This window comes from Agelaius phoeniceus, chromosome 3, assembly GCF_051311805.1.
Source record: "Agelaius phoeniceus isolate bAgePho1 chromosome 3, bAgePho1.hap1, whole genome shotgun sequence".
NCBI lineage: Eukaryota > Metazoa > Chordata > Aves > Passeriformes > Icteridae > Agelaius > Agelaius phoeniceus.
The window spans coordinates 72,214,029-72,240,877 of record NC_135267.1 but is presented as its reverse complement, the minus strand read 5'-3'; the positions used below and the strand labels follow the sequence as shown (position 1 = coordinate 72,240,877).

General features: G+C 38.7%; 1 protein-coding gene across 2 annotated transcripts in view; it reads right to left on the bottom strand.

Annotated features, from left to right (window-relative positions):
- Positions 1-26,849, bottom strand: part of PCNX2 (pecanex 2) — a 153,137-nt gene that overhangs the window by 78,456 nt on the left and 47,832 nt on the right. For both annotated transcript variants that reach the window (XM_077175595.1, XM_077175596.1), the window contains 6 exons: positions 22,930-23,040; positions 22,258-22,349; positions 11,700-11,809; positions 9,435-9,531; positions 2,934-3,026; positions 2,282-2,432 (listed from right to left, as the gene is read on the bottom strand). In XM_077175595.1, the coding sequence (XP_077031710.1) occupies positions 2,282-2,432; positions 2,934-3,026; positions 9,435-9,531; positions 11,700-11,809; positions 22,258-22,349; positions 22,930-23,040 (654 nt within the window). The remainder of the gene's footprint in view (positions 1-2,281; positions 2,433-2,933; positions 3,027-9,434; positions 9,532-11,699; positions 11,810-22,257; positions 22,350-22,929; positions 23,041-26,849) is intronic.

Here is a 26,849-nt window from a genome sequence, read left to right as displayed (position 1 = left end):
TTCTTACAGGACACAAGAAAGAAGACAGCCCGTGAGACATATCTATCAAAGGGATTACCTTTTCCAGTCTGTCTCATCTCAGACATGATAAAAAACCTCTGCAGCAGCCTAAGGGACTAATATATATATATATATATATATATATATATATATATATATATATATATATATATATAACATATACATATATATATATATAACATATACATATATATATGTAATATATATGTAATATATATATAACATATACATATATATGTAATATATACAATATATATTATATATATATTTGTATGTAATTTTTATATACATATATATATATAATTTTTTTTACTCTTGTTTTCTAACACACAACACCAGCTACATTGCAATAATACTTGAACCCCAAAGTACAGGAATGTGCCATATATAAATGAGGACTGCAAAAGAAGCAAAAAAAGCCTGTTTCCCACAGTAGGCAGCATGAGAAATGCAGCCAGATCTCAAAACAGAAGGAAATCCATCTGTGGAAATCAGTGCAGCAGGTCTCTACCTTCAACCTTTTCAAATGCTGAGTCACTGCATTCAGGAAAACAATGGTTTTGACAAATGAAGACAGACTTAATCAGAACAAGGCAAAGAAATGCTACAGTGGTCTTTTATGATTAAGTGCTGAAATAAACAGTGCAAGTTAGGTATTTATCAGAATTACTGGTTATCAGGGACAGGAAGTCCCGGACACTCTTTTCAGCTGGACATGGTGGTTAATAATATTTATATTTCTATAATACCTTCCTTGGCATATTGTGGTAAAAGTTAAAAGGCAACCTTCAGTCAAGTCTCTTGGGTACTTTTTTCATACCCAACCCTTGTTTGGAAAGTAATTGTTTTGAAACACATATTTTTTTTTTTTTAAATAAAAAAGATTCAAATCCTTAATGTATGGTTTTCCAGAGAGTGATCTGAACTCTTTTGCAGTCTAGTTGAAGACAGACTGAAGTCCCTCAACAGACTGTTCTGCAAATGCTGTCTTCAAACACTTCAGAAACATATACTGAGAATTATTAAGGCGTGGGATCCATCAAGAAATGACAAGCAAGCTTTTGGCTGGTAGCAAAGACAAAAAGAGAGCTGGGGTGGAGGGGGGAAGCTTTACTTCTCAAAGCACACTGCCTGCTTCAGAAATAACTCTATCAGAACAGGAAATCAGATCTCCACATACTAAAATATTGACTGATATTCACATGGATCAAGGCACTACCCACTGAAGCCAGCAGACATCAGCAAGAACAAATCTTGGAGAAAATTTCTTTTCAAATGCAATGTTTCTGTAAATGTGTTACAATTGAAATTAGAACACTTAAATCGCACTGCATTTGCTGATATGTCAGAAAGTAGAAAAAATATGCCTCAATTTCATCAATCTTTTAAGTTTTTAAATTATGTAGAATGCCAATGTATTAGGCATGAGCTATACCATGTCAAGCAACACAGCAAGTAACAGTGCTGTAATGTAAAACAAAAGAGAGATCAGACAGTGGCTCATGAAAGATCACATAGAGGCTATGAAATGATTAAGGGACAGGAACATTCAACCTATGAGGAGAAACAAAGAGCTGGGATTGCTTAACTTTGAGAAGAAAAAGCCTTGGGGGGCATCTTATGAATGCTTGATTGGCAGCATTTTTAGGGTATAAATACCTGATAGGGGAGAGTAAAGTTGATGGAGCCACTCTGTTCTCAGAAGTGGCCAGAGACAGGACAAAAGAAATGGGCACAAATTGAAAATCTATTTTCAGAAAAAAGTAGTACCAAAACAAATAAACCACCAAAAACCACAAAAACAAACAAACAAAAAAAACCAGGGAAAAACCAACAAAAAAACCCCCACCAAAATCCACTCAAATAACACCGTTTGGAGCAACCTTTCTTACTGTAAGGATAACTGAATGCTATGTCCAGAAAGTTTTTAGAGTCTCTACACTTGAAAACATTAAAAACTGGACACAGCTCTGGGCAGCCTGCTCTAAGCAGGGGTATCAGACTAGACAATCTCCAGATGTGTCTGCCTGGCCTCAGCCCATCTGGGCAGTGGCCTGAGAAGACAATTCCTACAGGTTCACAGATCTGCTGGTGGCGCAGTGATAAAATTAAAATTATCAGATATGTCTGATACTCAAAAGTAAAAGGATCATTTATTCTCCCAGCTCTGTTACTTCTGGAATTTTTTATTTGTTTGTTCTTCAAAGCAAGACAAGCTGGAAGTCATTGCATCCACTGTTTAGAAAAGACTCTTACAAACCTCTCACTTCCCGCTGCTGGTGTTCTTTGCTTTTGAGTATGGGATGGGAGATCCACAGCCAGGGGTGATGCTTGCGGAGCTGAGGAAGGATGTAATGTGTCACAAATCCCACTGTCCATGCTAAAGCAAACAGCACAATGCTGAGAAATGGCTGGGCCAAAGCAGAAAAAAGGAAACATAATTATAATTTACACACAACATTGTTTTATACATATATATATATTTATATATTTTAAACATTTTTAACAGTTTCCATAATTGTATTTTTCTGCAATTGATTTTTATTCCTATGTTTAAATTCTTGATGGTAGGTGAATATGGATTTTGACATATGTGTTTTGCACGCACAATCAGCCAATTTTTTCCTCTATGATTGGAGGAAAAAAGGCAAAATGTCAGGCTTATCATTCTGTCCTCTGAGTTCCACATCATAAGAGCTGTTTAAGAAAAAAGATATCAAACAAGTAATACTGAAATTAATACAAATATCCAGAAACTAACTGCTTTGCAGATAGAAGTGTTATCATAACCAGTAAATGCATTTTCACTAACTTCCCTTCCCACAGCATCTATTCTTTCCAGTTAAAGCACCCTGTGGTTTTGCATAAGAGACATAATACCTTAGGGGGAGGAAAAAAAGATAGATACACACCCTTAGTGACAGAAACACAGTACTGGCACTGACAGCAAATGACAGAACAGCAGCTGCTGTGCAGACAATGAGATCCGATTTCAAGATTTCTTTCTGTGAAAATAATTATTTTATACACAATTAGTAAGGCAGCACTATTTTAACCAAAGTAATTACTCTGTTCTCAATTACTTACACTCTGCATTGCAATAAGGATAATCAGCATTCCCTAATACAAAAGTATTTTCTCCACTCTGCTTTGGGAAATTATTTCTCCACACTCCAGGTCTGTTGAAGTAATCACATTTAAATTCTTCATGCCTAATTTAGAATTATATTTTTAAATAACAAAGTTACAATATTGGAGAAATGAAAGCAATACATTTTAATACTGAATCTGATTCTGCTTGAGGAATATAACTCTTTTCCATTATGACCTCCTTATTTTTGGGAATCTTAATTCTGGTTCTATTTCCTATTTTCAAGAACTAATACTCCTTATTCCCTTTCTCTTGCATTCCTGAAAAAAGTCATGCTTTTCCATAATGTCTTCTAAGACACAACATTAATACATTTATTATGTTCTAAAGTGACATGCCCCATTCCCTGATTTTCTTTATTGGAAGTCAAATTGCAGCAAGATATTGTGGATTTTAGACAAGGCTTTTTTCCAGTGTCATTGAATGATAATGAAAGGACACATCTTCCTTTATGTAAAAATTTGTAACCATGCTAGGAGTAACTTTGTTTCTAAAGATTGGATATATCACTGTCTTTACAGCACATTTTTCTAGCGATTAAAATGTCATTCTCAGTAAACAAATAAACAAGATAGCTTGTGATCTGTAAGTTCTTCTGAATTGTACTTCAGAGGTCACCCAAATGCTTTTGTGAGTAAATGAAAATCTTGTCTTAGATTTATGAGAAGGGCATTTAGGTTCAGCACTCAATTCTGCTGCTAAGTTACCAAATGAGAAACTATTTGTAGCTCTTGGTTTAGAAGCTGACTTATGCTTAAATTCAAAGATACCTAGAAACAACACATGAAAAGCAACACTTTTGATAGAACCAGAGGTTCATCTGACTTTCTGATGGTGCTATCTAGGTAATCTTAATGAATCTCATCAGAGAAAAGAGAAAGAAAACTAAAATAATGATGGTAGGGCAAACCTACGAATAAAGGAGATAAAAAAGAAAGCAAGCAGAACAAGCGAAGAACAGAAGGGTTGCGAATTACCAGGGAAGCTGGTAGCAACCTCTATATTTAGGCTGCCTATCACTCCCTGTTATGAAAGATGCTTCTCAGTAAAAGGTCACCTGCATCAGCACTTCCACTTACTGCAGCAGCCCTTTGAAATGCAGCAGGACTAAAAAGCCTTCAGGCTCTGAAAGTACTTTTGCTTTGTCCCAGGAAACTCCAAGACGGCTTAGCTGAAATCTCAAGCAGCCACCATGGTCTTTGCCTTTCCCGGGCTGCTCAAGAGTATGTACACATCTCCAGAAGAGTGGTGCTCCCTCCACTCTGAGAGCCATCCTTCTCAGGACAGCCCTGTACTCTGCACGGGCTACATGTGCTGTGAAGGTGGGAGCAGAGTCAGGTCTCTGGAACTCCTCCTGACCACCTTTTCAAAGCACAGCCTGCTGGCCTTGCTCCTTGGCTGTCACATTCAGCAGGAGAACCACAACACGAGGGAGCTCACAGGAAAAGACTTCTCTTCCCCGACTAAACTTTGGCTCCCTGCCTGTCCCCACAGATCTTCTCTGTTCAGTTCTCTCACTAGCAAGTAGCAGTACTGAAAAAACACAGTCTAATAAAAATGAATAACTGAATTATTACCAATCTATGCAACGGAAATGATTTTTTAAGCTTTCCAGATATTTTTAAAGATGTTGCATAAAAATCTATGTAAAACATCAGTATCTGAGAAAATTAAGCAGTGTCAAATTTATATAGCACTATTTCAGCCCCTTTGTGAATACACAGCATGAAAAGTCTTGATCAAGTATCATTTTCTGCACAGCTGAATTCAACTACTCAGTAATCTAAAACAAGCTTCTAAGAACAACAAATACACTCCAATCACATTCACAAGCTCTTCTTTACAACCCAAAAGGCTTATTATTAAAATGGCTGGTTCCTCTCACAATCAGATGTCTGAAAAAGCTGACACTCTAAAAACCATGTAAAATATTAAAAATTTAGCTGTAAAATCAGCAGAGGTGATAAGAATGCACATTTCTGGAGAGAGGTGGCATCCTAACTTTCCATTCCGGGCCAGATCACCAAAGAGAATATTTTCAAACATTACATTCAGAAGAGAACATATTACACAAATTATATTGCACAGGACTTGCATTTCCCATCTTTCCTTTTGCAATTGTCCTTTTAACAGTGCTCTCATCACTTTTGACAATCCTATACAGAAAAAGGCCTATATTTTAAGGAAATTATTATTATTCAGATATTTAACTCCAAGTTTGACAATTGCTTTCCATTTCTGGCAATACTGAGCATGTTTAAAGTATCATATATGCCCAGGCTTGTCCTTCTGTCCTTGCACTGAACTGTTTCAAAATGTAAAAATACTGCACAGCTGTGTGGCACAATGGTCCACACAGCAGCTCCCTCTTGATGTGGCCAACGCCTTCAAGCTTCTCACTAAATTAAGGCCTTTTTCCCTGTAAAACAAAGCTGAGCAGTTCTTGCTTCTGTTCCATGTCACTGCACAGGGGACAGGGTCCCCCAGGAAATGGCAGTGATCTCCCTGGCTGAGAGGGACTCACAGCTACTCTCCAGGAGAAAACCTTGGGCATCTACCTGCTGGGGGTGGATCTGAGGCTCCTGGCCTTCCTGTGGATGGCAGGTAGCTCCTGAAAACCATGTGCCTACCTTAGACCCAACTAAAGCAGGATTTTGGATATCATTCCCAAGGCCAGGAACTTATGAGCTGAGTACTGAATAACTCTATAGCATGATGTTTGAGCCCTTCACTGCAATTGGTCCAAAAATGTAAAAACTAAGCTCTATTCACAGTTCAAATCTCTCCAGTGAGAGACACTCACTGTTAATAGTTTGGGCTGAAAGCCATTCTACATTCTCCATTTTGCACTCAAGGGAAAAAAAAAGTAACCCCAAAGCAACATTAATGCCTTGGGGATTTCACAAGCAGAATATATTAGAGTGGCACTTTTTTTTGTTTTAATTATTATCACAGAATCATAGAATTGTTTATGTGGAAAAGATCTTTAAAATCATCAAGTCCAACCATTATTTTCAATTAGATTTTTGGAGCTTTGTAAAAATCCTTTTATTAGCTATCTAAATGTTTTTACTAAAGACCAGGAAGGAACCCTGAGTTTGAATGTAACACATTATCACCCTCAGGCCACTGCTTAATCTAGTAATCAGCCATGTGGATGCCTACAGAAATTAATTATAATGGTAGGAAGCTCCATTCTCAAAGTTGAATGGTCAATTATGAATCACAGCTGCTTCATAATTCAGGCTTCCAAAGCTGGCAATTCTTACACAGCTATTCAAGGAAAGGAAAAGGGTAAAAAAGTCACATAATCAAACATTAGAGATGCTGTATTTATTACCCCTAACATCAATGCAAAGCCATCCAGAAAACAACACAATAATTTTCAATATTAACCTTGTTTGCTTTCAGCTACTTGAGAAGGCGATTGGTTCTGTATGCCTCTGGCTTTCTGATTAAAATCATCTTATTTAAATGGTGTTTTGTAGACCACATGTCACCAAGGCAAGGCTGGCTTGTGTTGCATCCTGCCATCTCTTGCCACTGACAGGGGTTAGGAATACTCTCCTTGCAGGGAAGCACTTCAAGAAAAAATGAGCTGCCATCATGAAACCTCTTCTGAATACTGATATATTGTTTCACCCAGCTGCTGAACAGTTTGAAGATCCCCTTACAAAACTTCTGGAAATTATTTTAAATTGGCTTTGAAGAGTCAGCCGAGTCCTACATCCTGAACATGACTGCTATTGCTGAAGCAAGTCAGCAGGGACTATGGCTTGATTGTGCTCCTTGGATTCGATGCACATGCATTTTCTCCTGCCTCAGTTCTTCCCTACTTGCCCTATTAGCACTATATTGGTGAGATAGCAGTGGGAGTCTCCTTGGTGTTTAACTGAAACAGAGGTACCAGGTAACCCACGGGTTAGACAAAGAGCCCACATTCATCAGAAATTGCTCTCTCTCTCTCTCTCCAGCTAATTTCTTCCAAATTAGCACTGCTAATCGTAAGCAAACACTTTGGCTTACAATTTTTATACAGATTAAAGGAAGCCAAGACAGAGGAAAAAAAATGAAAGCGAACAACTAGCAAGCTCCAGCAACACTGAAGGAAAGCAGCCTCTGCCTCATAGCAGCAGCAGCATGGAGTATCAAATGTACAGAACAGAAAAGTGCCAATTCCCAAATCCAGGTATTTCCTGGAGAGCAAAGGTGCCAGGAAGCCCACTTAATTAATCCTAAAAGTGTGACAAAATGAAAAAGTGTGACAGGAATGAAACATTGTGAAGAGAAGAACTGAAGTCCTGTGTCTGGCGAATCCCAGTGCAGTTATCCCCATATTTCTGCACCTTCCACCCCACTGGCTCAAGGGCTCAAGTGCAGCTGTGCAGTGTTAGTGTACGACAGCAGATCCCTGTCCATGTCACTGATATAAAAATTGTTAGAGTCTGCAGAATTACTTCATTTTGAAAATACAGCCAGGATCTTAGATACAGATTTTTTCCACTATTTTTGGGGTTTATTTTCAATATTTTAAAGCCTTGCTCAAGGTTTCCCTCTGCACTGTGAAATAAAACCAGTTAAGTGGACAGCTGCAGTAACTGCTTCAGTCCCCGGGCTGGGCTCCATCTGCAGAACAGATGACATCAGACTCTGTATTCCTCCAAGAAAGGCACTATCAGCAAAAGACAGAATACAGGAGCATGAGAAGCTTTCCATTACATCTGCCATACAGTCCCTGTGTACAAGAACAGAATGTCAATGAACCGCAGCAATAACCTACACACCACAAATACCACAGAATACAGCAAAATTCTAACAAAAATACTTCATGCTTTTTACTCTGTTTCTAGATGCACAGCCATATTCCAGTATCAACTGTTGCAAACAGTTTAGTTTGCAAGAAACTGTAGCTCAATACAAGCAACAAGAAACAGCCATATCACTTAGTCTTATGTAGGCCCTATTAGAGGAAGCAGTTTAAAATAAGATTATACATGGCAAAAATGACAATCTAAGCAGCAGCTTAGAAAAGTAGAAAACATTGGTAGTGTGGGATCAATGCATATGCTGAATGCAGGCTGTGCAACACCTTATCAAATGCCTAAGAAATGATTCAAGATGCACATGAGAGATGCATCCCATTGAAGGGACATTTGGAGGCCAGTAGGAACTACGGACTCCCAGGTCATGTCTAAGGGTTAAAAAACGCAGTCTATCTTCCAGAGACTCTCTGGAAGATGCTCCTGGATTTCAAAGAGCACTCCGAAGCTAAGGAATAGCTGCCTAGGTTACAAATGCTCAGATGTGCAGGCACTGGGGATATGGTCAGGAGGAAGAGCTGTCCAACAGCCAGGAAGCAGAACAGCTCACAAGACTAATAAATGTCAAACACCCCCAAACACCCCTTAGCATTTCTGGAAACCTGATGATCTGCCCACATGAATGCCTTGGCAGATCAACCTCCCCTGGGTAACAGCAAACATTTTTTTAATATAAAAAGACACAAAAAGGAAGATGGGTCACTTCACGATGTTTGTGCTGAAGTGAGAAATAAGCTGACACAAACTTAGAGCTTCCTGCCAGACAGTAGTAAATAAACAGCCTGCCAAGCAAAGAGATGATGAGATGGCAATGCTTGGCACCAGGCATGTACCTCCCTCTCCCATACTATCCCAGTTTCATATGCTTCTTCCACCTCTAGGTGCCAAGTCTGACAGTGTGTTCCACTTGGCTCAGCTGGGGTGGACGGCACACAGTCAAGAGCATATCCTGGCACAGAAAAGGCATTCCTGAAAAACAGGTAGCCCTAGCCACAGAAAAATAAAGAATAAGGGCTGTTTTAAACACATGTAACTCTGTGGACCAACTCCTGCTCCTCTTCAGTGCACACAGAGTTTGGCAGCACTGCTCACCTTTTGGAATGCTTATGGAACAATCCAGCCTACCTTCGACACACCAGATTTTCAGGCTGCAACTCTGTGCACAGAACCTGCATTACTTCTCTGTGTACTAGGATGAGAGATGCTACCCTCCCCCAAGCTCTAAGAGTGCACATGGACTATATTAAAGAATCAATGTGGCAGAGCCCTTCAAAGGAGCCCTTCTCACTGTATCCCCTTTCTCACTGCTGGCCTCACTGTAAAGATCATCTATCTGTGCTCTTAGTTATTTAATTACTAAATGACAATATTTACAAGGTTCCTCAGTGGGCAAAATGGATGAGAGAGCTTTAAACAGAAATTAATGAAAGAAAAAGCCTTACCACTGATTCTCTCATTTTTTCTGGGAGTGGATCTTCTGATGAATCTTCAAATCGTTGGCGTAGATAGTGAGGGATGTATTTACACTGAATAAGGGACCTGTTTAAAAAAATTCCTAATTAATATACCTTGGAACATGTGCAACAGATATGAATATTCCTGAAGGACACAAGAGAAACAACAGTCTCAGATTTCCTTCTTCACGTATACATTGGCATTCATGTCTCTGTTCAGCTGGAGATTGACAAACCACAGACAAACCAGCTCTACCTGTGATCAGGGCAGAAATTCCTCATCAGAATCCTGAGGAGTCTCAGCAGCCTAATCAATGTGACTCAGTCATTTAGAGAAATGAGCAGAGAGGGTACTGTTCCATTTATGACTCTTGGTTCTGTTTCATCTAAGCTGAAACCAATATGAGAGCTCTTTAGACCCATGTTAAAATGGCTAAGGAAGCCAATTCTGTACAAATTGTATATTACTTCTCTCTTCTAGATTTATGTGCTACCTCCTCATCCATCTTGAATTTTATGCCATTGACCATACCTTAATACTTTTTCCAATCTCCTTAATTTATTTAAAAGAAGTTCAGAGCTTTTCAGAGAAAAAATCTTAAATCTCTTTTTTTAAGGATGATGCATTTTTACAATTGCACAATAAACATTTGATGTTGTACATGTATTCCTAATTTTTAGATTTTTAGGAACCATTTCAGTCACTGAAGATTTCATTGCAAATGTTAAGAAATTGCTAGCTAGATTTACAAGTTAAAATGCATTTAATAGTTTAAGATTACTTCCTTAAAACAAAAGTTTCAAGGAAGAAAAGTTTCTGTTTTATTAAAGAGGTTCATGAACTGGTGTGTCCTTTCTGGAAGTGGGAGAAATGGCTACATTTAAATTACTTCAAAATTGAAAGAACTCACATATTCATGCTGATTTGCAATTTACCTGTGTATATTTTACTCCAAGGCTAAGAACTCTCCCTAATTCTTTACTTGCTTCCATACATGATTTCCATACTGTAATGACCTAAAAACTACACACCATCCACACAAAGCTTGATCCAGGTCTGCCTGACACCCATGTCTCACTCAGTAGGCTGTGGGTAAAGTTCATGGTAAGACATGCAAGCAGTTCTTGTTGCTTTGCCACATCAGCACCTAGCAATGTATAAATGTCAGATTCCCTGAATTTTTTGGATGGTAAAGAATTTCTTGACTCTTCCGCAAGATTTACTCGGATGACAATTTCCTACTAGTGCTCTATATCTTTTCCTTCCTCATCAATGTTGTTCTGCGTTTTCCAAGTTTCTCTACTAAAACAGAATCCTGAATGGCCTAAAAAGCTCTCCACTCCCCCCTTCTCTCTTCTGCACTGCAGAACTGTGCATAATGAGCCTTGAGCCTCACCTCATGAATCAAAGGAGAGAACTCTCTGTAACAGAACTTCCCACAGGCCCTCTGCACTCTCCTAGGACAAAACTGAGCTGTCTGTGAAGCAGAATTCCAAATGGCATGATGATACTGGTGGCACAAAACCCTCTTGCTTGCTTAGCCCCACAGCCATAGATGTAATTTCCCAGCTGCTTGCTGACCCCCACAGCCCCTATAACAGCCATACATCACACTTTCTGCACTGGGAAATTCACATTTGCTGCCCCTGAGCTAAGGATCTATTGGGTCTCTCTCTCACACATCACCTCAACATGCAGATCACAATGTTGGGACTTTTCCCCTTAATCTCCCTTGTTTGCAATGTCACTCTTAGCATATGCTTCCTCTCCTCAGTTACCTCTAGCAGACTGTGTCAGAGAACAAAAGGAAGGATGGAACCTCCAACTGAGAGGCACAGCCTACTGAAGTAATCCTCAGCAAGAGCTGGAATTCAGCCACCTTCCCAGCACATTAAATGTTCCTTCTTCAGGTCCCAGTGCTAACCAATGCACATTCTGCAACTCCAGTTGCGTGAACTCCCCTCAACTAAATCACTGTCCTCCAACCTGGCAAGCACACAACCTCCTAGAGGGGAAAAATCTGCTTCAGAGATTTTGAAGAGTGCTGCTTAAAGAACACCAGCCCTGCTGGTGATCTGACTGCAGCACTTCATTCATATACAGGACTGATACCAACCATGCAGACATGGTGAGGAATTTCGCCTCACCACAGTACTTTCAGGAAGCAACCCCTGTGGTTCTGAAACCCAGGCATCACTCTGGCTGTGTGCTGTAAAGAGCAATCAGCAAAAAAACATTTACAGGCAACTTACATCAGCACAGATGGGTCACTGCTTTGTCTGCTGAGGTGATAAGAAAGTGCAACTAGCAGGCCACAGAAAGCAGAGAACAGTGCTGGAATGTGCTGTGCATCCCAGGGTTCCTGAGGGGATGACAGAAAGCAAAGTTAGGAATGCAGAATTTAAAAAGCCTAAATAAGTAGGTTAAGCCATACATCATACATGCAACGTTACATGCACAACATCTACATTTATACACCATCTACCACAGACTGAAAATCCTTTTTCATATCAAAGATTATTACTGTGAAAAAACCTTGCAATTAAAGACATGTTTTGTGGTCATATTGTGCAACTCTCCTATAATCAGCAATTAGCTAGGAAACCACATGAAAGGCAGGTTTTCTTTCCTCTTAAATGAAACGTTAGAGGAAAATTCTCATTAAAATGAGATCCGAGTGAAAGCAACTGCAGTGCATTTATCTACACGCTAAATTGACACACTGATACTTGACCTGTAGCCAGACTGCACTGAACAAATGACAATATCATGTAGATCAGGCAGTGGGGTTTCTTTCAGACATCTTTCTGCTGCCTTGTGCATTCCACCCAGGCCCTGCTTGGATGCTAACTCAGCAGAGAGGGAGAGCACTGGCCCCCGTGTGTGACATCCCCGAGGAGGGAAACAAGAGACAATTGGCGCACTCTGGATATAACTGAGATGAGAAATTCTCTCCAGGTGACTCTAACAGCTAAAACAGGCTAGAATGAGTAAGAGAAAGAATATAAAGCTTAAGGAACACTTATTAAAAATTATCTGTGACATCCTCAGGTACAAATTAGGGATCCTAAGACATACTTGTGAGTCCTATTTTTGAAGAAAACAAATTTCGTCTGTGAAGGACAAAGAAACTTGGAACAAATCCATTTCACTTACTAATCCCATTCCTTGTCTCCACAGAAATTCTGCCTGATCAACCAAATGTGAACTCACCACATCCTGCACCAGAGCACTCTCTGAAAAGGTTTTGAGAAGCAATGCTTGCAAGATCTGGGAAACTTCAGGCTAGTGTGAACAAGAGTTCTGCACGGTTATCTCTTGCTTTGAAAACTTTAAAGTTAGTACAGCACCAATGTTTTCAAAAGATGAAGTAGGTTTATTAGTCTTATTTTGCTCAGTTTTATGCATGCTTTCTCAGCATGTTAGGAAACACTCTATTTCTTTCAGGTGCAATGAATACCTAAGAAAAATTAATTTTAAATGTCAAACACCTAACCCATTGCAGCATGGAATTCTGCAATTTAACTCTGAAATTCCTTGTTATCCTAAGAGTAGTACCAAAAAAAGTGAAATTTTAATTCTAAGAATCATCTTCCCCTCATCATCCTACTGAAAATCACAAAGATAAAAGACAGAAGAGCCTGATTCTATCAAACAGTCCTACCCAAAATAGTAATTACAAACAAAAGAGAGATTCACATGCTATTACTGAAAGAATCCAGCACCATTTATTTGACAATTTAAACTTTACCATACAATCCTACTCTTCATTTCACTGTTTCCAGTTTTGGGGCCAAATATATTTTCAGTTAGCTTTTCCTATGCTTCGTCTCCTGTCACATTCAATTAATATTCTTCAAAACACTGAAGAAAATTAACTGAAGCCAAAACATTCTGAAAATGGCTGAATCATAGCCTATCCAAAAATCTTCTGCATTTTCAGGGCAACACAACTGTCTACACATCATCCCAGCAGCTTCTAGGGCATGACTGCCCCTTTGCTCTGCAACTCCTTTTGAAAACAAAATACTATCAAGAGTTGAGTAATATTCCTGATACTGAAATTTACCAGAAGCCAGTTTGAAAAATCACTCCACCCTTTTTCTACCATAAAGCTGTACACAGCTGAATCCCCACATTAATGTCTCAGGAATTCGATTTCCATATTTTCTGCATATTACACATAGCTTCTGCATTTGTCTGGTCTGTGCTCCATTTCCAAACTGTCATTGTCCCCTCAAAACTCAGACATCAGGGAGCCAGGAAAGCAGGTAGGACAGGCATCAATATTCACTATGTGCCTAGAGAACAGGATTTTCTAGAAAAATGCTACACAATGTTGTAGAAAAGATGAGAATGAACAAAGGTGTCATTTCTTCAGTATCAGTGTGACGTACCCTCTTCCATTTTGTCATTTTCCGCCCCCACAAATGATGCCTGGTAGCTTTAAATTTAAAAAAATGGAAACCAAATAATATAGTTGATAATTGAACAATCATTCTTCTCAGTGGGAAAACAGGGCTGACAGGTTTTACTCTTGGAAGCTGGTATTATCTGTCATATGAGACAGGGATTTTCACTTCCTGGGTTACCTCATGGGGTTGAGGTGACACGTAGTCCTTTCATATATGGTTTTGGCTTCGATGCAGACACTCACACAGTCATTTTTAAAACAAGTGAAACAGACTTACAGGGTTAAGTATGAAAGCCATGAGTTACAAGAGACCAATGGTGGGAGTGGGGTGTTCCATTCCAACCAGAGAATTGCCTAATCCCAAAACAATCCACTAGAAGGGGAGATAAAGTTGTCTTTGAACTTATGAGCCTTTTAGCACTGCTAGAGGTGGGTAGGCAAATGTATTTTTAAAAAGTAGTTCTAGTAGTTTTCTGTCCTACATTATTTATCCTTTTTACTTCTTTCTTCTCCTAAAAAAACTGCATGTAACACACTTATCTTTCAAAGATATGCTCAAATAAATCATATGTTCTACTCTAGAGACAAAAAGTGCTCTGAACAGAGAACCAAGTATGTTAAGTAGAAATTCTTGTTACTTTTTCAGTTGTTTTTTTTAAATTTCAGAGTATTCCTCTCAACTCAGCAGTGACTTTGCAGATTGCTGGAGTGACAGCATCACTGAAGGTGAAGGCACTGGCATAGTGGCTGGGTTTTTAAACATGGAGACAAACTCCAGTTGGTCTTCACACACCTGGTTTTCCACTCTCATGATTTCATCACTATTTACAGAGTCAGTGAATGGCTTGGGTTGGAATAGACCTTTAAAAGTCACATAGCCCCTTGTGCAATTCAATCAAACTTGCTTGGCTCTTTCTCCTTACCCCCACACTGCTGCTTCATCACGGATCTGTGCCATTGCTCACATATCAAGCAATAAGCAGGAAGGGCTGACAGCCAACCATTCCAGACGTGTGATGGTAAAGATGGAAATAAATACTAGCACCCTATTACTGAAGACCTAAAACACTGACTTTCTGAAAGAGATCATAAAAGGGAACCCTCTTCACCCCCCAAAATATGGGAAAATAGTTAGAACTTGTTCTCTACAAGGCTAACTATAAGCTTAACACCATATTACCATGGATACTCCTTTTCAGTAAACACTAATATAACAACCAAAATATGTGAATTACTGAGCCTCATGTTATACACAACTAAGACAAGTTCTAGGAAGAGATGCCCACCAGCCTTATCTTCCCATCATCCATGGAAAACAAAGCATTACTTTCCCAGATGATCTCCAAAAACATGACATGTGATAAGTTACCAAAATACAGGTATCACTGCCCACTCAAAGTAGCATTGGCCCTCTTTCTCTGCAATTGCTGCTATCTTGGACTGTATTTTCATTGCTGAAATTTAAAATCCATAAAGACTGGACTGATGCAGGGGCGTCCATGTGTGTCCACACACAGCACCTGACACAACAGATCCCAGTCTGTGACTGGAATGCCTTGGCTACAAAGCAAGATGAGCAGCAGCTTCAGGCAGGAAGCATGGATACTCATGTTTCACATAATGGTGAGTTTATCCTAAAGAAACAGTGCAGATTTCTACATTCCTGTACAGTGACAGACAGTGAGAGCTACCCTGGGCCATGTTAGATTCTACAGGCATAATTCCTTTTTTCTATCTGGAAAATAAGTTATTATACACAGAAACCTAAGACCACAACTATTGAAGCTATGTCTACAGTGCAAGACTTGACTATGTCAGCAAACTTCACTTACTGAAAGGCATGATATCTAGGAATACTCTCCAAAATTAACACCCCTAATAGCTCTTGCTTGAACCTAAGGGGTTTCTAAACTAGAAAAAAAACAAAAAAGCCTCCAAAACCTCCAAAAGGACTGAGAGTATTCTATGCAGCAGAAATAAAGCTGTCCAATAATATTATACTTCTATTTTGGTCACTTACATATACAAGAATCCAGTCTATACACATGAGCCCATTCACTGCTATCTAGAAATTTATTTGAGCAATCTTAGCAGATTGAAGGAGATGTATTCTTGCAACTCTTTCCCACCATAAACCCCTAAGACAAATATTTCAAAATTATTAGTACACAGATGAAGACTGCATCACTGAAGACAGGAAGCAAGGAGCACTGTTATTCTGATTAATTAGTTTCAAACTCATTTAACAAACCAAACTACATCAATGTAAGTTGAGAACAGTTTAAAATCCACACAGGATTTTTAGTAACTGTCCTTTGAAGCAATAAATAAGCCACCAGAAAGTACATTCTTCAGGTATGGGTAATGGAAACTATCTAACTTTTATTTCAAAAATATACATTTACATAGAGCTGGGAAAAGCTGGTGTGCCACATATGAATACATTCACATAAGTTCAATTTTTCTGGCCCAAGTCCAAAAATCTGATTTTTTTTTTCCAGACTGATTAAGACAAACTGCAAGTTCCATACAAAGGAAAAAAAAAAAAGAAATTATCTGGATGACAAGTACTTAACTGGTTCTGGATACATTTCAAATCCAAACTAACTGATATGAACAGAAGGCAGAAGACAAGGACTGACTGATTCCAGAAACATTCAGGGATGTGCTCTTCTGCCCCATGGCAAAATCCTGGAACACTGGAATGCTAAAGACTGATATCAGGATGGCTAAATTCCAGACCAAATATTTGTAAAAAAAGTAACAGGGCATACCTGACTTTTTTTTAAAACATCTCTTAAATATTTGGGCACAGACCACCAAACAGATGGAGCAGGAGACAAAAAATCAGTACATCATGAAATTCTAGTCAAGTGAAAAAGATGGCACAGAAATTCCCATGTCTCCAATCTGATGGATGGAATATCTGAAAAATAAAAACACCTCCTCCTGGAAAAAAAGAGAAAACCCTTTCGTATATCAATGCTAAGATAGCTATTAGAGCTGCCAATTTCTGTTCAAGATTACAGGATTGAAGATGAGATCAAAAATAATGCCTGGCTGAAGTGAACTCAGGTAATGTTAAACTAAGCTCAGTTAGCCAAGAGCTTGAGAAAAAAATAGTGAGCTGAAAAATTGCTGCTATTGGATGTAAGAATCCAAGGAATGAACAAAAGAGCTGATAAAACCATGCTTAGGATTTAGAGCTTTGTATTACACAAAAGTAAATGAAAGTTCATAGAGGACCTGGAAAGAACTGGATAAGGAGTGATGACATCATTAAACAGAGGTCTGGGAGATAAAGAAATTTCAAAGCAAGCAGGAGAAACTCAGGTTTTTGCACGTCAGAATCTAAGGCATTTACCTACGTACTCGCCTGAAACCAGGTTTACAGTATTGCTATATGCAAGGATGGATAAGCAGCTGCTGTCCTATCGCTCATGATACAAATGTGTCACGGGGTAAGGTTTATGAGGAGATGCTCTACAGCACCTCAAAGCTGTAACCAAATCACCTTTGCATCACTGGGATAGCACTACAGAAATCTATCCATGTGTCTTCACATCATCATCACCACAGGGAACAACTTCTGCACCAGCCAGGGCAGGCAGACTTGTAAACCTGCTCCACTCACAACACGCTGCTTTCACTGACAGCAGTGACAAATAGCGTCCTGCCCATCAGTCCTCAAGGCCTCAAATACACAGACAGAGACCTGCTATTTTGTGCTCATGGTTTTTATGAAGAAATTATCTGTTCTAATTTCAGATGCATTACTCTGTACTTCCTACTGTGAACAATTTTGGGTTTCTTTTTTATGTGACAGCTTTAAAGAAAATGAAAACTGATCATCCCAGCAGTAGCACCATGAGAGGAGGTCCTGACAAGCTGCAGACCCACAGCTCCTCCACACCAATATCAAGCAAGGGCAAAGCTGCTCAGGAGCACTATGAGGAAGGGAGCCATTGCCTGGCCACAGCAGTTGGGACCTGTTTGATTCCCAGTCACCTCTGAAGAACATATTCCTTTTTCTTCTCCAAGTGCCCAAGTCACACAGCACACACAGGTATCATCATCTTGCAAAGGGTTTGTGCCTGCCCTAGTGACACTCTGTCATTTATTTTAGTTGTGTGAAAGTGCACATTTGGCCACATAAAAAACCCCCCAGGTCTGCCAGGTGAGCAGTGTGCAGCCACTCCCCAGAACACATCATGTGCTTCTGATCAAGGTCTGTGACGGGACATGACAGCAGCCTGACACCTGACCCAACCCACACCCTCACCATTCACACAAGACTACAGATCTGTCCATCCTCTTTTAGGTGCTATGTGCATTTTAGCCAGGAGAGAGAAATATTTCTGGTCATGTGATGGCAAAGGCACTGCAAGGTCACTCAGAAAGAGTGACAGGACCAGATGAACCTGTTGGACATGCCAAACATTGTCTGCAGGTCACAGGATGAATTCTCAACTGAGAATACTGTATAATAATTTTCCTCAGGCAACTTACTTGAACGAAAATCCATGAGAATTATTAAGTTAAACTGGAAAGTTAAACTTATGTTAAATAATGCTTTTATACCACAGCTGCTTTTCCATACAGGGTCTCAGTTGGTCTTGTTCAACATAATTCAACAGCAAAATCAGTCTGGACAAGGCACAGGACTTCAGCACAGGCCCATTAGTCTCAGTTTTCAGAGTTTATATTCACATGCTGAAAGGTACCTTGAGTACTTACACTGTTCTGTAGACATACCCCGAAACAATTCCTACTTCCTAATTTTCTAAAACTGAAGTTCTAGAGCAAACCATCACTATGAATTTGCTATTCAAAATGAATTTCAAAATCTGAGCACAACTAAATCAAACTATTGTATGTATATACAGCTTATGCTCTAAAAAAAGAACAAGAAAAACTCACTTAAGAGCACAGGTTAATTATAAAATAAAAATTGGTTTTATTTTAATAAAAAAGGAAACTAATAGGGTAAATTAATTATTCTCCCAATTAAGTTCTTCAGGAGTAATATACTTCCTTTCAGAATAATTAATGTACAGAGAGAAAGTGGGTTAGACTATTTCACCCTGCAAGAATATAACTGGAACACAAGAACCACTTAAGGAAGGAGAGAATCAAGCTTGATACCGCTGGAATATTCTTCAGGCTGGGCATTTGATGTGAGCAATTGTTCACCAGTAAATAGCACAAAATCACTTAGAGATCCATTCTCCTCTGCAATATATTTCAGGAAATAGAACTCTTGGTAGTTACACCTGCCGAGCTATAAGATGTTCTGCCAATAAATAGAGTTGACATTTGAGGATGCTACATTTCAGCCAGAACAACATGCTTTGCAACCCAGAAGTCCTCTGCCAAATAGAATCTATCATATTTCCCTGCCCTTAAAAATTTTCAAACCAATCAAAATGAACAGAGTAAAATAAGAAAAAAAAAACAAACTGCTATGAAGCACAAGTATGGAAAAGATGTTCCTTCTAGCTTAAAGAAAACTATGTTACCACTGTTGTGCAAACACCTCAGTGAAACATACTACAGCACTTGCTCAGTTTTGAGTTAAACTTTACAAATTCTACTAGCAAACCAAAATTTAAAATCTTCACTTGATTAAGATCATGAATTGCTGCTCACTACTTATCAAAACAACTTGAGTTACTAGACCGCCTTTCACAGTGGGCCCTCTTCAGGATCAGATTAAGCTCATTCCTATTCTTCTTCCATCGACCAAATAATCATTCTCTTGCAACATTACAGAAATCAGCTCAAATTAGAAATCTCTGGACCTGACTGAAGAACAAGGGCTTATTTTGAAACTTCTTGAAGAAAAAATGTATGAAATTTCAAGTACTCCAGTAGACTGAGATTATGGGCTGAAGCAAGAGGAATCATCTTTACATGCTTTAAATTAACCTTCTCAGAAGTGCCTTTACTGGAACAGTGCCATTAAAATTCAAATTAACTCTAACTTTTGTGTGAACAGAAAGTCTGAACTTAATATTAGTAATTTACAACAGATATCTTGTAAATCTTTCACAGTACTCAACTTGAGGGTAGCATTAAAAGCATATTTCTAAGCAGTTTGAAGCCTAATCCACAAGGAGATTGCTTATCTACAAAGCCACCTGCATGCTGTAATTTAAAGTATTATGCTGAGAAAAGAGTATGTAGACTATTTTAAGTGGCTTTTTCCCCCAACTGTTTACAAAAAACATTTTTGAAGTATCCATAACACAACTTCCCTACCCTCAACTAGTGAATCACCATCTGCTAATCTAAGGAAGAAAAAAGAAAAAAAAGAAAAAAAGAGAAAAAATAATATCATTCCCCAGGTATTAGCCTATATAACAGTAATTTAACTCCTGCCTTCCATGTAGCTCTTTTCATTTTTATCATTGTTTCTCATTCCCATTATCCATTTTCTCCTTCTGTCCATCCTTAAGAAAAGCCTCCTACTCCATCCCAGCTGCCAGTTTCTGAATTGTTAATACAGCCAGAAAACAGCAGTATGGGGACTGGCTACTTTTGCAGGAAACTGCACAAGCAGCAGTTAAACTTTCAATCACACAGCTCTAACCAACACAACTGACAAAGTGGGTGAGCCAGGTGACAGGAAATTCCCTGGGAGAATGCCACAGGTTCAAAGACATTTAATTTCAAGTGTCTGAACACAGCAGCTGAGTTGCTGTAATTTATTTTGTAAGGACTCAAGCTGCCAAATGTGTTTAACACATTTTACCTTACTGTTGGGAGTGGTCAAGAACACACAGCCAGTTCTGATCATCTGCAGGTAATCATTAAGTCATTATAACTGTCCTTCTTTGATTTAAGGCTTCTATTGAAAATTTCAAGTAAAAAATTATTGAAAGCCACTACAGAAATGCTGATATTCCTAAAAGAATTTCGTTAAAGCAACACCTGATTGCCCCTCTCATCTATGTAAATTGCCAGCCCGAGTGCTTGGCAGCTGCACAACCTCATATTGGGTTCTCTGTGTGTGCTGTGCATGTGCCACCACAAAGCTTCCTCTGACATGTGCCCACAAGATGTCAAGGGCAGCCTGTCAGCCACAGCACATCCTGCTGCACCCCTGCATGGACACTGACAGCATCCAGCTCTCAATGAAACACTGCCAAAAGGCTGGCCCCTCATAGGATAAATTTCCTTACAAGTCTAACATGAAATACTGGTCTTGCTGTGTTCACTGGGAATTTTACAGCTAACTTGAAGGCAGCCAAAATTTCATTGTCATTTTTAAATATCCCATGCAGAGGACATAGGCACATTAAAATAAAATCTAAAAAAAAAATGTAAAAAGCTTTAGATTGAATATTGCCCAAAACTGGGCACCACTGGCAATGGAACCAGTCCTATGCCAGCATAGAAAGCTGTGGCACACCTGCATCCTGAGCACCATACACAACTGACTCTCCACTTCTGAAGATAACAGCAGAGCAAGGGGAGGCACAGAGTAGGGTGAGTAACTTAGCTACCTCTGAGAAAGCAGCTGCTTTACAGAGAGACACGAGAAAGGCTGGGACTCTTCAATTTAAAGAGATGGCTGAGGGGCATATATCTGAAGCCTGCACTGCAAATCTGTAAAGGCAGCAGATGAAAAGAATGCAGACCAGGTTTTCCACAAATCCTACAATACTAGGCATCAGGAAGACCTGGTGAAATTATCAGATCAGCTTAAAACCAATGAAGGACAACATTGCTTTGCACAGAGCACAATGAACATCTAGAATTTGCTGGCATGAAGCTGTGGACTCAGAGAGGACCAGCACATTCAGGAAGGGACTTAACAAATTCACAGACACCAAATTATTAGCACACTCTCCAGCATCCCTAGTGTAACAATTGTGGGATATTAGGGAAAAAAGTGGCAAAAACCAGTCATCTGGCTAGAATTAAATTCCTAAATTGCATTTCCCTGTGAATGCAGACATATTACTTACTTAGATGGTCCACTGGTTGCTCAACATTTAAGTTCTTAGGCATATTGTTATGAAGCAACAGCAAAAACCTTACTGGGAATTATGAGCAAATTTGGCCTGGCTATGCAGGTCAACAGAGACTGCAGCTTTTTAAGTCAAGGCTGCTGTTTATGTTTGCAGAGAAAATTCAGTGGATCATTTCACACTGATACATATAAGAGGCAGATAAATAATCACAGGTATTAGAGACACATTAACTTAAGAATTTCTGCTACAGTTTTGGCCTATTTCAGTGTAACTAACATGCAGAAACTGAAGCATGGCTTGCAAAGCTTATTTTGGTAAGCAACAACAATGTAGGACCAAACAATGCTAGTCTCCCTAGATTACATCAATTTCCAGCTTGAAATTTTGAATTGTTCCAGTGCTGTTTTTCTGGCTTACCTTCACTGCACTGAAGCAGAAGGCATAGAGGACAATCAGAACAACAAAGCTTCGGGAAATGCTGTACAATGCAGACACGAACCCAGCAGCAGCTGAAACAGAGACATGTGGTAAGTGGGAAGAAAGAGGAATTTTTATTTCTGACCCAAAGTAAGACGACAGTGTAGATGCATCTCAGTCTTCCCAGCTACTTAAGCTATAATGAAAAACAACAAAAAAAAAAACCCCACACCAACAAAAAATCTCGATGCTTCATCTCTCAAGGGCCTTCTCGAATCTCTGACTGAAATAACACAAAAAATTTATCACACATCAAGTTTCTCATCAATATGCCTTTCTGTGGAAAATGCAAACTTTTTTTCTAGATGTTAACAGAAAAAGAAAGTAAAAGGTTTTCTTTTTTAATAAATATAGTAAAGATTCACATCACATATGGCAGGAAAGAGCTCTTTGATATCAACCATAATTTGCAACCTATAGTTTTAAAAACTTGCATGCAATTTTTCAAAAGCAAAAAGAAATCCAATCAAGTGGGCCTTATAAGTATTCACCTCACTGTTAGATGAATAGTATTAGCTGTTTGAACTTTAAAATGCACTGTGCTATGTAACATGCAATAATATATTCTAGTTTTAGGTTATAAGCCCAGAAAGATGGCAGATGGCTACTTACCAGAACCACCAAAAAGCAACATATCTATTTGTTCCAAAAGATATATGCAGAAGGTATTGATCTGAGGGAAAAGTCCAAGAAGAGAAATTGCAGGAAAGCAATATAAAAACACTAAGGAAAAAAAAAAATAAGTATTTTAGAACACAGCCACACATCCAATGTATGGAAAATAAAGAATGATAGCAGAATAAGAAATTGTTGCAATAAATTCTGAAGATTATTTAAGGGAGCAGACCTTAACATTACCAGCAATGATTACACTTTCCTCCTCATGTATTCAAAATAAATAATGCCATTTTACACATAAGAAACTAAAACTCAGAGTTAACCTTAAGATTGACTTTGGATAAAAACAGTGGCAGAAAAAATAGCATTGCATAGTCTCCTTACTGTTTCTCAAATACTTTCAAGCTTATATTTGTTCCTTTCAAAGTAGAGAAATTCTAATTTGCAGACTTTGGAACTTCTTCCTTGAATCTGAGACAGTTCAAGAACAGCTACAACAATTCAATATAAACAAACAAACAAAAAAAAATTAATGGCTAAGATCTGAAATATCTTGGCTATCACAATATCCTTCCTCTCCCAGAAATCAAGAGCAGACACTTATAGCAGCCCCTAAAAATGGGAGAAACCTATAGTGAAGCTTCCCCCAGTATTCCACCTGCTTCCAGCAGAATGGACTTTAACTTCACAGTAGTGAAAGAACATTAAAAACAGGAAAGAAACTCAGGGCTAAGATCCAGTCTTACAGCTTTACATACTCTCTTTCTGAACAGAAATGCTTATTTTAATGCTACTTTTAATGGCAAGGAAAAGCAGGAGCCATAATTCAGGTAATCATGCTGTTAGTCTTAAATCCTGTTTACTTCCAGCTGTCCTCCTCCCCATTAATTCACTCTCAGCTCCACCACAGAAAATGCTAAGCAAGACTGTCTAGCAAAGCATCTAAACACACACTTGACCCAAGTGTAAACGTTTAAGGAGACACACACATAATCACATTCATCAACATTTCTCATATTGTTAATCATATTCTTACTGCTTCATTGTACTAGTACCACAATGCTCTGCATGGCAGAGAGTGTGGCAGCACTCTTCCTTGTAAACAAGCATGTCTTTGTTACTTTAGATCCTAGGAAGACTGCAGTTTCCTCCTATGCATTCTCATAAAAAGCAAATTAAACAAATCACTAGTATGATTTATTCCCCATTCCCCCAGTCAGATTTTTGAGAAGAGAACAAAAGGATTTGTGTTTTTTGCTGAATGCTAATTTCACATCTGCCAGCTCATCTTACTAAGGCATCTTGCACCAAAAGGAAACAACACACCAAGTCTGATCTGACAGCTTTTATCTTCACCATATTATACACTGCTGCTACCTAATACTGTAAATCTTGCTGAGAAAGCCCGACACAGGAGAGAAAAAGACATGTTCAAGTGCTAAACACAGACAGCACTCACTTAAGTATACTTGGATTCACAATGCACCTTCAGCACTACTTTCCACTACTGGCACAAATCATCCATATGTAAGAAAATGAGGAAATGCTCTCTTCTCAGTGTTTTACATAAAAATGCCAATATTAAATTCTTCTATTACTCTGCACATTTTTAGATATTCTACCAAGTCATGCCAAGCCAAGCAAGGACCACTCTTGAAGACAGGCAATAGCACAAAAGAAAACTGCTCAGCAGGCCGTGGGGACCCAAAAACACACTGCTGAAAATGTTTTAACTATCCCCAAAACACATTGCTGAAACTCTCAGGAGATATTGTTCCTTGGGCAAAGGACTTGCAGAACTGCCAGAACTCATCTTATACTACAGACTTACAGGCCAAATGATTGCCTCTGCTGTAGCAACTTCAGAGAAAGTGGAATAAGAGCAATGGAAGGAAGGATGAGATTAAAGAGTTGACAGTACACCAAGATATATAGAGACAAATGTAAACAAGGAGGGAAAAGTTAGTTGACCATAGAACTGTCCTCACCTCACCCACTCTCTATTAATACCTCAAACAACCCTAGCAACTTCTTTAGCTAAGGCAGCTTAGTTTATCTCATCTTGCACCAAGGAGCACACATGACAGGAAAATAAACAGTTGTCACATACAAAAAGATTGCACTTAGAAGCAGCACCTTTTGGGAGCAGAACCCTTTTGGGAAGCAGACAATAAGACTAACTGATTAATCCTTCAGAATTGCATTATGAATTCCAGAAAGAATTTCTTTAAACATCACACATTTTCATTGAGACCCACAACCCCTTTAAAAGCTGGACCCTAAGAGATCATTGTGCAAGCTGCTGCATTTAACACTGCAGTTTTCCTCTAAACAAGTACATCTCACATAATGAGAATGAGGGAAATAATGAGTGAGAGAGAAACACAAATTATGACTTTGGAAAATATGTGTCTTTTGAGCAATGTAGAACAGCAACATCACATTGCAAACATTTTAGACATTTAGGAAAAAAAGATTATTAAAAAAAGTATATATCTGAGTAGTAAAACATGCTTCTTTCACAAGGAAAATAAAAGGCATTATTTCAGTGAGAAATAGTCTTTTTTTTCTCTCATTTTTGAATATGGGAGAGCACAACATCCACAGGCTTTCTTCCCTTGACAGAAGTTCAGCCACGGTTAAAAGGAGCAGGCAGAGGACTCACTATCAAAAAAATTTGCCATCTCCTAATTCTTAAGTCTTCACACAAACTGTCTGTGAAACTGTTTCATTTACCTGTTGAATGTTTAAATGGTTTCATCACAAGAACTATCATATATAAAATGCACAACTACTTTTGTCACTAACCACAACTGTAGGTCCCAGTGACTGAGGTTGGTTTCTGTGCCCTTCCCTTGCACTTCATATGTTAATCTAGCAAAAATGTTAACTGAAATAAGGAATTCAAGATGAAAACCATAGTCAGAATTAAAGTAATGAACCTCCAACTAATAGAAATTTAAATCAATAGCAGAATCATCACCAATTTAAAATAAAACAGAATCAGATCATAAGCAGATTGAAAATAAATGAACATGTTAAAAACCATGTTTCATAAGTAATTAGGTTACACATCTAACAAATCTGCAATTATTTCTTTTATGACCTTGCTTCAAGACTTTTATCAGAGTATGATATGCAGCATCACACTAGCTCTATGATTTACATGGCTTTTGCTTTCTACCATAATAAGCACCTGAAATAAAAGACTTTTCCTTTCCTTAGTACTTAAAACACAGAGTCAAAAGTTCTTTGATTTCCAAACATAACAACTCCAAATACCACAATAAATTCTGATTAAAATATAAACTAAATAGTCACCTTACGATGACAGAACAATAAAAAAATATAAAAAATACCAAGCAAATAGGCAGAACTACAAGACAGCAGTAAGACTTTATTGGTATTTGCAGTCACCAACTTCCCTCATTATTTTATAGCCCAAACAAAACACTTCTATACCTTCATTACCTAAGAGAATCTACACTAAAAGCGCAGCAAGACGCCACAGGATGCCAGACTGCCATGGCTTACAGAGGTCACTGCACTGTGAACAATTGCAAGGATTCACAGCAGCCAGAAGTTAGGGCTCCCATAGAGACAAAGCAAGGAATAGCCAAAGCACAGCACCAAACATCACTTGAGTCAAGACACCATGGCAAAACAAGAACAGGGACAAGCAAAGGGAAAGGGTTTCTTCTCTCTTTCTCATTTAACACATGCCAGCTGGGGAGATGAGCCTGTATTTCCTCTCTCCCCCACCCCCCCCTCCTGCTTCAAGAACATGCTCTGCCATCTCTTTTGAGACCAGCCAAAATTAACACATTTATAACCACACTTTGTTTTCTTATGCTGGTTGCTATAGTTTTTCATTTATCTCTATCCCAAGTGTCATCTAGAATTCTTGTTGAATT